We start from the raw sequence: 12,406 nt of genomic DNA on the forward strand, positions 1-12,406 counted from the left end.
GACCAATGGAAAAAGGTGTTAGCGATTATTAAACCGATTATTTTTTCGATTAAAATAATTGATTTATCGCACACACCGTTTTCCACCGGCATCTCTATCAGCTGAGATTGATAAAATGCATGAATTCGGCCGTGTCGCAGAAACAGGAACAAATTTTATTTCACGCTTTTAAGAAATCATGAAACCCTTAGCATAAATATAGTATATGTATGTAGTACATAGTATATGTTTTACGCATTTCACGCTTTGAGGTTGAATTCATAGTCAACTTTCGTGTGTTGTCGAATTCATGAAACGGTGTTTATGCACACACGAATCAGACCATTTCATGAAATGAAAGCGTGAAATGGCCATCGCATAAACTCAGTAATAGTAACCGACAGACGGGCATGGCCAGATCGACTCGGCTAGTGATTCTGATCAAGAATATAAATAATTTATGGGGTCGGAAAAGCTTCCTTCTACCTGATACATACTTTCCGACGAATCTAGTATAATTATGAAACAAAGTTTTTTTTACATTTCAAATGTTGTAAAAAGTCACGTTTAAAAGTTACTGATCAACAAAAATGACCACATTTACCAGTACAGAACAACTAACGTTGTATGAGCATGGAATTTCGTTTGTGCAGATCAAAACTTTATTTTCAGGCCCTGGAAACAATTAAATGGTGTTAAACAGCTCGATATAAGAAACATTATTTCGAACATTTTTTAAAAAAGTCGCTAGCTTATCGATAATGGCAGTGAAGGAGACGTTTCCGACCCCATAAAGTATATATATTCTTGATCAGCATGACTAGACGAGTCGATCTAGCCATGTCCGTCTGTCCGTCCGTTTCTACGCAAACTAGTCTCTCAGTTGTAAAGCTATCGGGCTGAAAAGTCTTATTTATGTTGCAGGTAGTATATAAGTCGGAACCAGCCGGATCGGACAACTATATATTTGAGCTCCCATAGGATAATCGGAAAAAAAATTTAAAAAATTATATCTTTGGCGTTTCTTATCATATAACCTCCTAAGCTTGGAAACAAAATTTTTTAATTAGTTTTTAATTTCGAATCATATAGCTGCCATAGGAACGATCAAAAAATTGGTGGGAAAATAATATGAAACAAATTATAGCTTCGGTGTTTTTTAAGATATAACCTCCTACGCTTTGAAATAACATTTTTTAATTAGTTCTGAATTTCGAATTTAAATTTATCAAAATCGGACGACTGTCATAGGAACGGAATCGGAAAATTGGTGTGAAAATTATATGAAACAAATTGTAGCTTTAGTGTTTTTTGACTTATTATCTTATACTATTGGGAATATCATTTTTTGTATTTTTAAATGTAATAATTATAACTGCAATATTATAACAGACTTCGGCTTGCCGAAGTTAACTTCCTTTCTTGTTTTAATTTAATTTTGTCATGACGGTTTATAAAATGCTTGTTTTTAAATACAACCCGAAGTAACTATACAAAATGTCATATGCAGATAGTTCTTAGATTTTATTAGTGTTGTTGTTCGGAGCAGATCGCCAGCGCCTAGTCATGCGCGCATAGGTGTACGACGGCACCTGCATCGCTCTCTGCTTATCTTTTGCCTTCTTTCTTATACCCATAAAGCTGTCGCTTATCTATTCAGCAACTACTTTGTAAGCCTGCATATGTCTATATGAAGATCTTGGAGCCAAGCTTTTTACACATTCACAGTCCGTCTGCCGCTCCGAATAAACGCTATACATTTTAATATAACCTATTCGTGCGTTATTAATTATAAATATAAGGGTGGCATATTTGTTGTCTTCCCCACAAACAGTTGTCTTAAATTAAATTGTATTTTTGGAAAGGATTTTTAAGTTGGATTATTTTATCAAAACGTCTGTCAAAATACGGGAAATTATCGTCAAAAATGACGTCTGTGATACCGAGATTTGCTTTTCGGGGGAAATTTGGTTGGAAGGGATTTTTGTGACACCCCCGTATATGATTATCGGATTTGCCAGATCGATATAAATACATTAATACACCTTACATTTAACATATTATTTGATAATTCAGTGCCAATGGAAACTAGTTTTCATTTTTTATTTTGACAGTAGAAAAAATGTTATACTGGCCTACACACACTTTATCTTTAATACTAGCAGGATTACTTCATGCCAATCGAAAAAAATAGTCGGCCTAATAATCGCACACACCTTTTTCCACCGCTCCGGCATCTCTGTCAGCTAAGATTAACAAAATGCATGAATTCGGCCGTATCGCATAAACAGGAGCAAATTTTATTTCACGCTTTTAAGATATCATGAAACCCTTAGCATAAACATATACTAAATATATACAATGTTTATGCTAAGGGTTTCATGATATACTAAATATATACTATGTTTATGCTAAGGGTTTCATGATTTCTTAAAAGCGTGAAATAAAATTTGCTCCTGTTTATGCATTTTATCAATCTCAGCTGATAGAGATGCCGGACCAATGGAAAAAGGTGTTAGCGATTATTAAACCGATTATTTTTTCGATTAAAATAATTGATTTATCGCACACACCGTTTTCCACCGGCATCTCTATCAGCTGAGATTGATAAAATGCATGAATTCGGCCGTGTCGCAGGAACAGGAACAAATTTTATTTCACGCTTTTAAGAAATCATGAAACCCTTAGCATAAATATAGTATATGTATGTAGTACATAGTATATGTTTTACGCATTTCACGCTTTGAGGTTGAATTCATAGTCAACTTTCGTGTGTTGTCGAATTCATGAAACGGTGTTTATGCACACACGAATCAGACCATTTCATGAAATGAAAGCGTGAAATGGCCATCGCATAAACTCAGTAATAGTAACCGACAGACGGGCATGGCCAGATCGACTCGGCTAGTGATTCTGATCAAGAATATAAATAATTTATGGGGTCGGAAAAGCTTACTTCTACCTGATACATACTTTCCGACGAATCTAGTATAATTATGAAACAAAGTTTTTTTTACATTTCAAATGTTGTAAAAAGTAGCGTTTAAAAGTTACAGATCAACATCAAGAATACTTAAACCAGATGATGGTACACACTTTGAATTAAATGAAATGTGGCCTACATAACTGGACTTATCTTAAATTTTTTGATATAACACAATCTCAATACATGACTGCATTGCTAAAAAGTAGTCCCTCATCTTGCACCATTTCCCAAGTCTTTGGAATATGAAGACAAAGTTAAAATCCCTTAATTTTTTACTATTTTTCTGATGGAAAACGTCTACTGTGTTCTTTAATTTCGGTTTAAAGCAATTTCATGAGGATATTTTATTGGATTGGTTAAAGAATCGTTTTAAAAACTTTTTCTAAGTTTTATTATCTGCTCCTATATGTTGTAAAATTCAGAAAGTGATGTTGACGATGATGCTGCAGGAAGTCGCCCAGGATCCTCGCAATGGCTGGTAATGGCTCCTCCAGCTGTCCCTTAGAGGCCGCCCTTTTTCCTTCCTCCCTACCGAAGCCAGTGCGTCCTCTGTCTCCGCTTTAGTTGCCTAGTAGCTGGCGGGGGGAATCCTTTGTTTTCTCAATGGAGATCTCGTTGCAGATCGTATTACTGGTGGTTCTGCAAAAAAAAACAATTATATTAGTACAACGTAACCAAATTCTATTGGCCAGAACTTACATTCTTTGTGAGGACAAGCCCGGCAGGATGTCCATATAGGGAACGAAGTTACACTAGGTATTTTTCTTCTCACTGGGCTTCTCTAGTGGATCTACTCCAGCACTTCAACTATACTGGGGATGGTAATGCTTCCTGTCGGTGAAGTCCCACAATAAAGGGCAACACCTTGGATTAGGCGTCCTTTTTCATCTGCACTGACATCCTGCACGCGTTTTTGGTGTTTTCCTTTCATATTTCATGTTTGTTTCCAGACCGCCTTTGCACGAACACCGCCAAAGATTATATTTCTTTGTTTATGGGCCGCGGCTAACGGCGTTTATCGAAATTCAAAATTCGCAAAATTAAATATTTTTTTGGTATTTCCTTAGCTCATCTGAGTACCGCCTGAAAAACAGACCCGACAAAAAGCGTTAGCCGCGTACTTGCCTCTCGCTCGCTCCTATGGTTAGCCCGCAGTTTTCGCCGATGTAAGTCCTAGGGAATTTTAGCGGTAAAGCTAACTGTGGACATTCCTTGGCGTGTAACTGCGGGCTAACCCGGCATCCAAAGATTTTCCACATATTTGACTCACATCGCGAGCTAGCCATAACCAAAAAAGTTACAAAATTAGCGAGTGAATTTCGATGAACGCCGTTATATTAGTCCCCTCACTTAGGCCACAATGGGCCACTTGTGATACCACATGATCTCTGAAAGATCCGTTTCCCTAGCTCATGGGTTTTCTGCCTTCGCGAAGTATTCTGTTCTTCTTAAGAAACATAGTAGTTTTTGAATGCTTACGTCCTGAATGGCCGCAAGGTTCGGAAGTGTGTAGCTACCTAGGGTTTGAAAGCGCTTTAGAAGCCGCGGCCCAAAGAATAAGAAATTTAATCTTTGGCGGTGTTTGTACAAACGCGATATAGAAACGAAAAAAATGGAAGGAAAGCCCCAAAAGCGCCTGCAGGATGTCAATGCAGATGAAAAAGGACTCCTAATCGAAGCTGTTGACCATTATTGTGGTATTGACAGGGCTAATCCGCAGAATAGTTGAAGTGGTGGAGAAGATCCACTAGAAAATCCCAGTGGGAAGAACATGCCGAGTGCGACTTCGCTCCCTATATGGACATCCTGCCGGGCTTGTCCTCGTAAAGAATGTAAGTTCTGGCCAAAACAATTTGGTAACGTTGTACTAATAGAAGTATATTTTTAGCAGAACCACCAGTAATAAGATTTCCAACGAGCTCTCCATTGGGGAATCACAGGACTCCACCTCCACCAGCTTCTTGGACGCTAAAGCTGCAGGACGCTGTTGGCATATTACGAATCGGAGCTGGACAGCAAATGGCGCGACGAAAATGGCGAAGCATCCGTGACAAGAGAAGGAAGCCTTAAACTACTAAGTAACATAAATAAAAACATCCTTTGAACATTCCATTTATTTGTATTTCTTTGTGCACCAGCAGATTGGTTTTTCAAAATCCTACAACTTTTTGTTTGTTAATAAAACAAAACCCGCTGATTGACAGTAGGGCCATGCTACATGCGATGCAAGGAATAAGATTTTTCGACTAGTGAAACTCTTAGCCGATCTGAGTACTAGGCTTAAAAGGTAATGATCTTACGTCAACGGAGCTGTTTAGAAGCTGTCGACGGTCGAACATTGTAATCGATAGGTAGACTAAGTATTGTAAGAGAAATCTAGTATTTGTTAATTTATCCGATCTCGTATGGATTTCTTGGCCCTTGAAGTGCGGGCCTACTAATATCGGTTTAATGAATGCCGCCATAAATTGTGCTTTTCATTGTCTTGTGAATCGTAGGAGGGCACACTGCGGTAAGATTAAGTTAGTTTGAAATGTATGAGGCTGATTTGAATTGTTAACAGAATAAAACGATCGCCCCGATCGCACCAATCGAGCGCCACCAGGCGCACGCCGCCCTTAAAGTTCACCCTCTCTTCGGACCTACGCGTGTGGGGTAGTCGTTAACAAGGCAACTCCATATGATGCAAGACAACTCCTTTTATTCGCAGTCCTAGGGAGACTGTAAGGGCAACTTGCGCTGGAGGACGGCTTGACGACCAGCTAGAGAGTTGCCAGGAGCAATTCCCGTACCAGTAGAGGAGTCGCAGGCAGCGACATAGACGGGCGCAGACAGCGCCGAACACTGGGTACGGAAGGAGTCGCAGGCCGCGTCAGTTAAGGAGACCGCAGACAGCGGTCAGGAGGCGCAAGGAGCGCCAAGCACGGGGTCCGCAGACAGCGGGCCAGAAGACGCAAGGAGCGTCAAGCATCGCCTGCCGCAGCCAGCGGCCAGAAGGCACAGGTGCCGCCATTTTGGAGAGCGCTGAGGCAGCGCCGTATTTGGACCTGTTAGGATGCAGCATTCCCCGAAGAGGAGCTCGCGGCTGAGAGGAGGGGAAGCCACCCCTACAGCAGCGCGAGCGGATCAGCAGCCAGTGAGTAGTGGAGCAGAAAACCGGCCGCGAGTGAACATAACCTCGGCGGCGGCCATTTCTAGCCCAGCCACTACGGTGACTACAGTAGCGTCCCAACCGAGGAGTACTGCTGTCACAGCTGCGGGATCAGAGCCGGAGACGAACCAGTCCCTCACGTCGGACCTTTTGAAAAGGATTGCGGCGTTGGAGGAGGAGCTAAAGCAGGTTAAAGCCCTGAACAGTGTGAGCACCGCCAATTGCGCGCCAATCGCAGTTGGCCCAAGCGCAGATGGCGCCATCAGTGGAGCGTCGGGGCGGCCGCCATCTTGGAGCGGACCGCCATTAGCCACATCTAACGGTGAGGCCTCAACTAACGGGGTCGGGCCGGTCCCACATAGCGGTGTCGGTGCGAGTAGTGCGGCCTGCACGCTGCCGCCATCTTGGAGTGGACCGCCATTGCTAACGACTAGCAATCATTTTGTGGAGCCACTGTGTGCTACAAGTGTTGCGCAGACAGCGCATGGATTCGTGCTACCGGGCGGGAGCACCCACAACGTGGCAACAGCATCGCCATTTGTTGGGTCCTACGCCCCGATAACGCCGAATGAATCCCAAAGAGTGTACGGGCCAAGGAAGCTTCCGGACCTGCCTGTATTTGGAGGGCAGCCCGAGGAGTGGCCGATCTTTAACTGTGCGTTTGTGGAGACGACCCAAGCATACAACTGCAAAGACTTGGAGAACAACCAGAGGTTGTTGAAGGAGCTGAAGGATGAAGCACGCGAGACAGTGAAGTCGCTGCTGATTCACCCTGGGAACGTCAGCGCCGTGATGGAGCAGCTGCGCTTTAGGTTCGGCCGACCGGAGCAGCTTATACGCAGCCAGCTGAACAGCGTGCGAGAGGTGCCGCCGATTTCGGAGCAGCACCTGGCGAGGATCGTTCCCTTCGCAACCCGAGTGAGTAACCTCACGGCCTTCTTGCAGTCAGCGAAGGCGGAGCAGCACCTGCGGAACCCAACGCTAATGGAGGAGCTTGTGGCAAAGCTTCCTACGAGCAAGCGAGTAGACTGGGCCAGGCACGCTGCATCGATCGAGCCCTTTCCCACTGTGGCGCACTTCAGCGTGTGGCTGCAGGAGTACGCAAACGTCGTGTGTACGGTTTTGGACGTCGAGGGAAAGGAGCCGAGGCGTCGAGTTCTACATGCGAGCGTCGACCAGAACGGATGCGATCAACAGGATGATCGGCATGGAAATTGTCCAATTTGTGGAGGGCAACATGCTGCGACGAGCTGCAGGGAGTTCATTGGAGCTTCGCCACCGGGTAGGTGGAGCATGGTGAGGAGGCATCGGCTCTGCTTCACATGCTTACGGAGTGGACATACGACCAGAACCTGCGATGTACATGGCGAGTGCCAGATCAACGGATGCCGCAGATTGCATCACCGTCTGCTACATGGTGCGGACGAGGAGCGAAGATGGCCGGCGCAGCGAGGTGGCTTCAGGAGCCACAACGGAGGAAACCAGCAGTCAGCAGTTTCCAGACGCGGCCCGGGCAGGAGGTCTTCGCCACGAGGTGGTTACAGGGACCACGAGGGGAGCCTACAGTCGGCTGTCCCCAGAAACAGCCTGGAGATAAGGGCCCCGCAGCCAGCGGAGGCACCCGTGCAGAGGAACTTAAACTGCGTTGACGCCGAAGGAGGCCGACTTTTGTTCCGTATACTGCCAGTAACGCTGTACGGAGCTGGTCGCCAGGTGGATACATACGCGCTCTTGGATGAAGGATCCTCCGTCACGATGATCGATGACGAGCTACGGAGGGATCTGGGAGTGCGAGGCGTGCATCGACAGCTGAATTTACAATGGTTTGGAGGAAGGGCCAGCAGAGAGCCCAGCAACGTGGTGAGCCTAGAGATAAGTGGAGCTGGGAAGTCCACTCGCCACGTTTTGAGGAACGTGTACTCCGTTTCGAGCCTGAGTCTGCCAATGCAGACGTTAGGTCGACGAGATGTCCAGGGCGTGCATAAGGATGCGCGTCTGCCGATGAAGCCCTACATCAACGTGGTGCCTAAGTTGCTCATCGGACTGGACCATGGACATTTGGGATTGCCACTTAGGACGAGGCGGTTTGCCAGAGAGGGACCGTATGCGGCCGCAACCGAGCTTGGATGGGTTGTGTTTGGGCCAGTAAGTGGGCAATCGACTACGCCGTCACCGAGGTCCTGCCTTCTAGCCGTGTCAATGGATGATACGATGGAAAAGATGGTGGAGGACTACTTCGAGATGGAAAGCTTTGGTGTGAAGCTCGCGCCACAGGTCGCAGGCAGCGATGACGCGCGGGCACAAAGGATCCTCGAAGATACCACGGTGAAAGTGGGGCGTCGCTACCAGACGGGATTACTCTGGAAGGACGACTACGCTGTGCTGCCACGGAGCTATGAGATGGCGCACAGACGGCTGATCAATGTGGAGAAGAAGTTGAAGCGCAACGGGCAGTTGGCGCTGGAATACGATCGTATCATCAAGGATTACGTATCCAAAGGATATGCGAGGAAGCTGCAGCAGGATGAGGTCGCGGTGACGAGCGACCGGCTATGGTATTTGCCACATTTTGGTGTCGAAAACCCGAACAAGCCCGGTAAGGTCCGGCTTGTGTTCGATGCTGCAGCCAAGGTTGGAGGAACCTCGCTAAATTCGGCGCTGGACAAGGGGCCTCAGCATTACAAGCCCTTGCCAGCCGTGCTCTTCCACTTCAGGGAAGGAGCAGTCGGAGTCTGCGGTGACATCAAGGAGATGTTCCACCAAGTGCTGATCCGACCCGAGGATCGATGTTCCCAACGATTCCTTTGGAGGGATGGCAACGACGATCGAGACCCGGATGTGTACGAGATGAACGTAATGACCTTTGGAGCAGCCTGCTCGCCGAGCGCTGCGCATTACGTAAAGACGGTAAATGCCCTGAAGTTTCGGGATTCAGACCCGAGGGCAGTCAAGGCCATCATCGACTACCACTACGTCGATGACTATGTGGACAGTTTCGCTACAGAGAGCGAAGCTATAAGTGTATCTACCCGAGTGAAGGAGATACATGCGGAGGCTGGATTCGAGTTATGCCAGTTTTCATCCAGCTCACCCATCGTGGAAGCGGCGTTGGGACCACCCGGACAAGTCAAGAGCGTCGGATGGGGTGAGGCTGAGCAGAAGATCCTTGGAATGCGCTGGCAGGTAGCCACGGACGACTTCAGATTCAACGTGGAGTATCACCGAGTGCCAAGTAGCGTTCTAAGTGGAGATCGAGTCCCTACAAAGAGGGAGTATTTGAGCCTGCTGATGTCAACGTTCGACCCATTGGGATTCCTGTGCTGCCTGATGATTACAGCGAAGCTGTTGTTGAGAGAGATCTGGAGGCAGAAGATCCAGTGGGACGAACCACTACCGGAGGAGATAGGCAGAGCCTTTGCGGCCTGGCGCAGGGAGATGGATGCATTCGCGGCGGTGGCCTATTGGAGGGTCACGTACGAGGATGACAACGTGATGGTTAGCTTCGTGTGCGCAAAGACGAAGTGCGCGCCGATGAGAACGATGTCGATCCCAAGGTTGGAGCTGCAGGCAGCGGTTCTTGGAACCAGACTGATGAACACTGTCCAGGAGGAGCACAGTGTGGACATCAGCGAGACGGTGTTGTGGACGGACTCAAAGACGGTGCTGAGATGGATCGGCAGCACCCACCGCCGGTACAAGCAGTTTGTTGGCAACCGAGTGGCGGAGATTTTGGAGTCGTCGAAGGTTTCCCATTGGAGGTGGGTACCTACAGCTGACAACGCAGCGGATGATGCGACGCGGTCGCAGAATAAGGCGGACCTTAGCCCGGAATCACGTTGGTTAAGCGGACCCGCATTTTTGAGGCAGCCAGCGAGCGGCTGGCCGGCGCCTGAGGAGGGAACTAAGCGTGTTCCAGATGCGCCTGATGAAGAGGAGATGCCCGGTGAGTTTGCATTGGTGGCCGCGGATGAATTTGCCATTCCGTTCCAGAGATTCTCGAGCTTCAGTCGCCTGGTGAGGACCACAGCATGGGTCTTCAGGTTTGCGCGTTGGTGTCGCAAGCAGAGAAGCGAGATCGAGGAGTACGGACTCACTGCATCGGAGTGTGAGGCCGCGGAGAACCTGTTAGTCAGACAGGCCCAGTTGGAGTCGTTCCCCGACGAGATGAGGTCGGCGGAATGCGGAAAGGACGTCGCCAGCTCGAGTGAGATTCGAGGTCTGGCGCCTTACGTGGATGAACATGGAGTTCTGCGAGTTTATGGCAGAGTTGATGCCGCGCTGTGCATGCCGTACAGTGCGAGGAGGCCCGTAATACTGTCACACAGGCACAGTCTTACGGAATTGATTGTGAGGCACTTTCATGACCAGATGAAGCATCAAAACGTGGATGCGACGATTGCTCAGATTCGGACGAGATTCTGGGTCACGAAGATGAGACGAGTGCTGAAGGAAGTAATCTCGTCGTGCAACGAGTGCAAGTTGCAGCGAACGCGGCCGATGCCGCCGATAATGGGACCCCTACCAGAGGATCGACTGGAAGCGGGAGGATGGCCATTCAAGTACACCGGATTGGACTACTTTGGGCCACTGCTGGTGACTGTATCCCGTCACAGAGAGAAGCGTTGGGTCGCCTTGTTCACATGCTTGACGACAAGGGCGATTCATCTGGAGTTGGCTCATGACCTGTCGACAGATTCCTGCATAATAGCGATCAGGAACTTCGTCTGCCGTAGAGGACCAGTACATAGACTGCGGAGTGATAACGGCAAGAACTTCGTGGGAGCTGACAGGGAGGCCAAGCGATTTGGAGACGTGTTCGAGACGGAGAGGATACAGAGTGAGTTGTCCAGCACAAGCATTGAATGGGATTTCAATTGCCCATCGAACCCGTCTGAGGGCGGAGTATGGGAGCGGATGGTGCAGTGCGTCAAACGAGTGCTGCGCCATACCCTGAAGGAAGTTGCGCCGAGGGATCATGTGTTGGAGAGTTTCCTGATCGAGGCGGAGAATGTAGTCAACTCGCGTCCGCTCACCCACTTGCCGGTGGATGCGGACCAAGAGGCGCCGTTGACGCCAAATGATCTGCTCAAGGGAGCAGCTAACCTGCCGAATACGCCTGGATTGGATGCGGAGCTGCCCAAGGAGGGTTCTACGCGAAAGCAGTGGAGGATTGCTCGCATGCTGCGAGACCGTTTCTGGAGGAGGTGGGTCCTGGAGTACCTGCCTACGCTTGTGCGCCGCGAGAAGTGGTGCCGGAGAACGGAGCCCATCCGCCAGGGCGATATGGTCTTCGTCTGCGATCCTGCCTTGCCCAGACGAGAGTGGCGCAAGGGAATCGTGGAGGAGGTCTACAGCGGAGCTGATGGAGTCGTCAGACGCGCTACTGTGCGCGTGAACGACAATGGCCTATCTCGGACAATGTTGCGGCCCGTCTCAAAACTTGCAGTTTTGGATTTGAGTGAAGCGGTTCTTCACGGGGTCGGGGATGTCGACGGTCGAACATTGTAATCGATAGGTAGACTAAGTATTGTAAGAGAAATCTAGTATTTGTTAATTTATCCGATCTCGTATGGATTTCTTGGCCCTTGAAGTGCGGGCCTACTAATATCGGTTTAATGGATGCCGCCATAAATTGTGCTTTTCATTGTCTTGTGAATCGTAGGAGGGCACACTGCGGTAAGATTAAGTTAGTTTGAAATGTATGAGGCTGATTTGAATTGTTAACAGAATAAAACGATCGCCCCGATCGCACCAATCGAGCGCCACCAGGCGCACGCCGCCCTTAAAGTTCACCCTCTCTTCGGACCTACGCGTGTGGGGTAGTCGTTAACAAGGCAACTCCATATGATGCAAGACAGAAGCATTTCGTACATTCCAAGGGCCGTGTCTACAAACGCACAAGGCCAATATAAGAAATATAAATGCAAAATATTGCAAATGGAGTACAATAGTATTTTGTTATTCAAGATTTTTCAATTGAGAAAGGCTCTTCTAGTTATTTTCTACAAGCGACTGTAGTAATTTCAGAGTGACTTCCAGAAGTTACTTTGGCGACACATTTTGAAGTCACTTCTGCTTTACAACCGTAATGAATATTGATCAAAAGTAACGCTACGAGAACTTTCTCAAATTTGGACTTTTTGGACAACTTTAAGTATTTATAACACCTTGATGCTGATAAACTCCTAGGACCTGCACCAATAACAATTTTCTTATGGCCGTTATAACGGCGACAGTCCAAATACATTTCGTTTTCAATGAAATCCCGAAACGCCAAGTGCAAAAATCCC

General features: G+C 47.6%; 1 protein-coding gene across 2 annotated transcripts; it reads left to right on the top strand.

The window, feature by feature from the left end:
* The first annotated feature begins 5,327 nt into the window (after positions 1–5,327).
* Positions 5,328–11,903, top strand: LOC118878521 (uncharacterized). Of its 2 annotated transcripts, none has more exons than XM_070996451.1 (2): positions 5,328–5,477; positions 5,529–11,903. In XM_070996451.1, the coding sequence occupies exon 2, from the start codon at positions 6,021–6,023 to the stop codon at positions 11,622–11,624; it is 5,604 nt and encodes a 1,867-aa protein (XP_070852552.1). In that variant the 5' UTR covers positions 5,328–5,477; positions 5,529–6,020; the 3' UTR covers positions 11,625–11,903. The 2 variants fall into 2 exon arrangements, 1 of the variants encoding a protein (XP_070852552.1); XR_005015061.3 differs by having other exon boundaries at positions 5,413–11,792; positions 11,844–11,903.
* Positions 11,904–12,406: the final 503 nt, after the last annotated feature.

Source organism: Drosophila suzukii, chromosome 3 (assembly GCF_043229965.1).
Source record: "Drosophila suzukii chromosome 3, CBGP_Dsuzu_IsoJpt1.0, whole genome shotgun sequence".
Taxonomy (NCBI): domain Eukaryota; kingdom Metazoa; phylum Arthropoda; class Insecta; order Diptera; family Drosophilidae; genus Drosophila; species Drosophila suzukii.

Excerpts from the sequence above, each read along its gene's own strand:
- LOC118878521 (XM_070996451.1), top strand. The coding sequence starts at position 6,021 with ATGCAGCATTCCCCGAAGAGGAGCTCGCGGCTGAGAGGAGGGGAAGCC.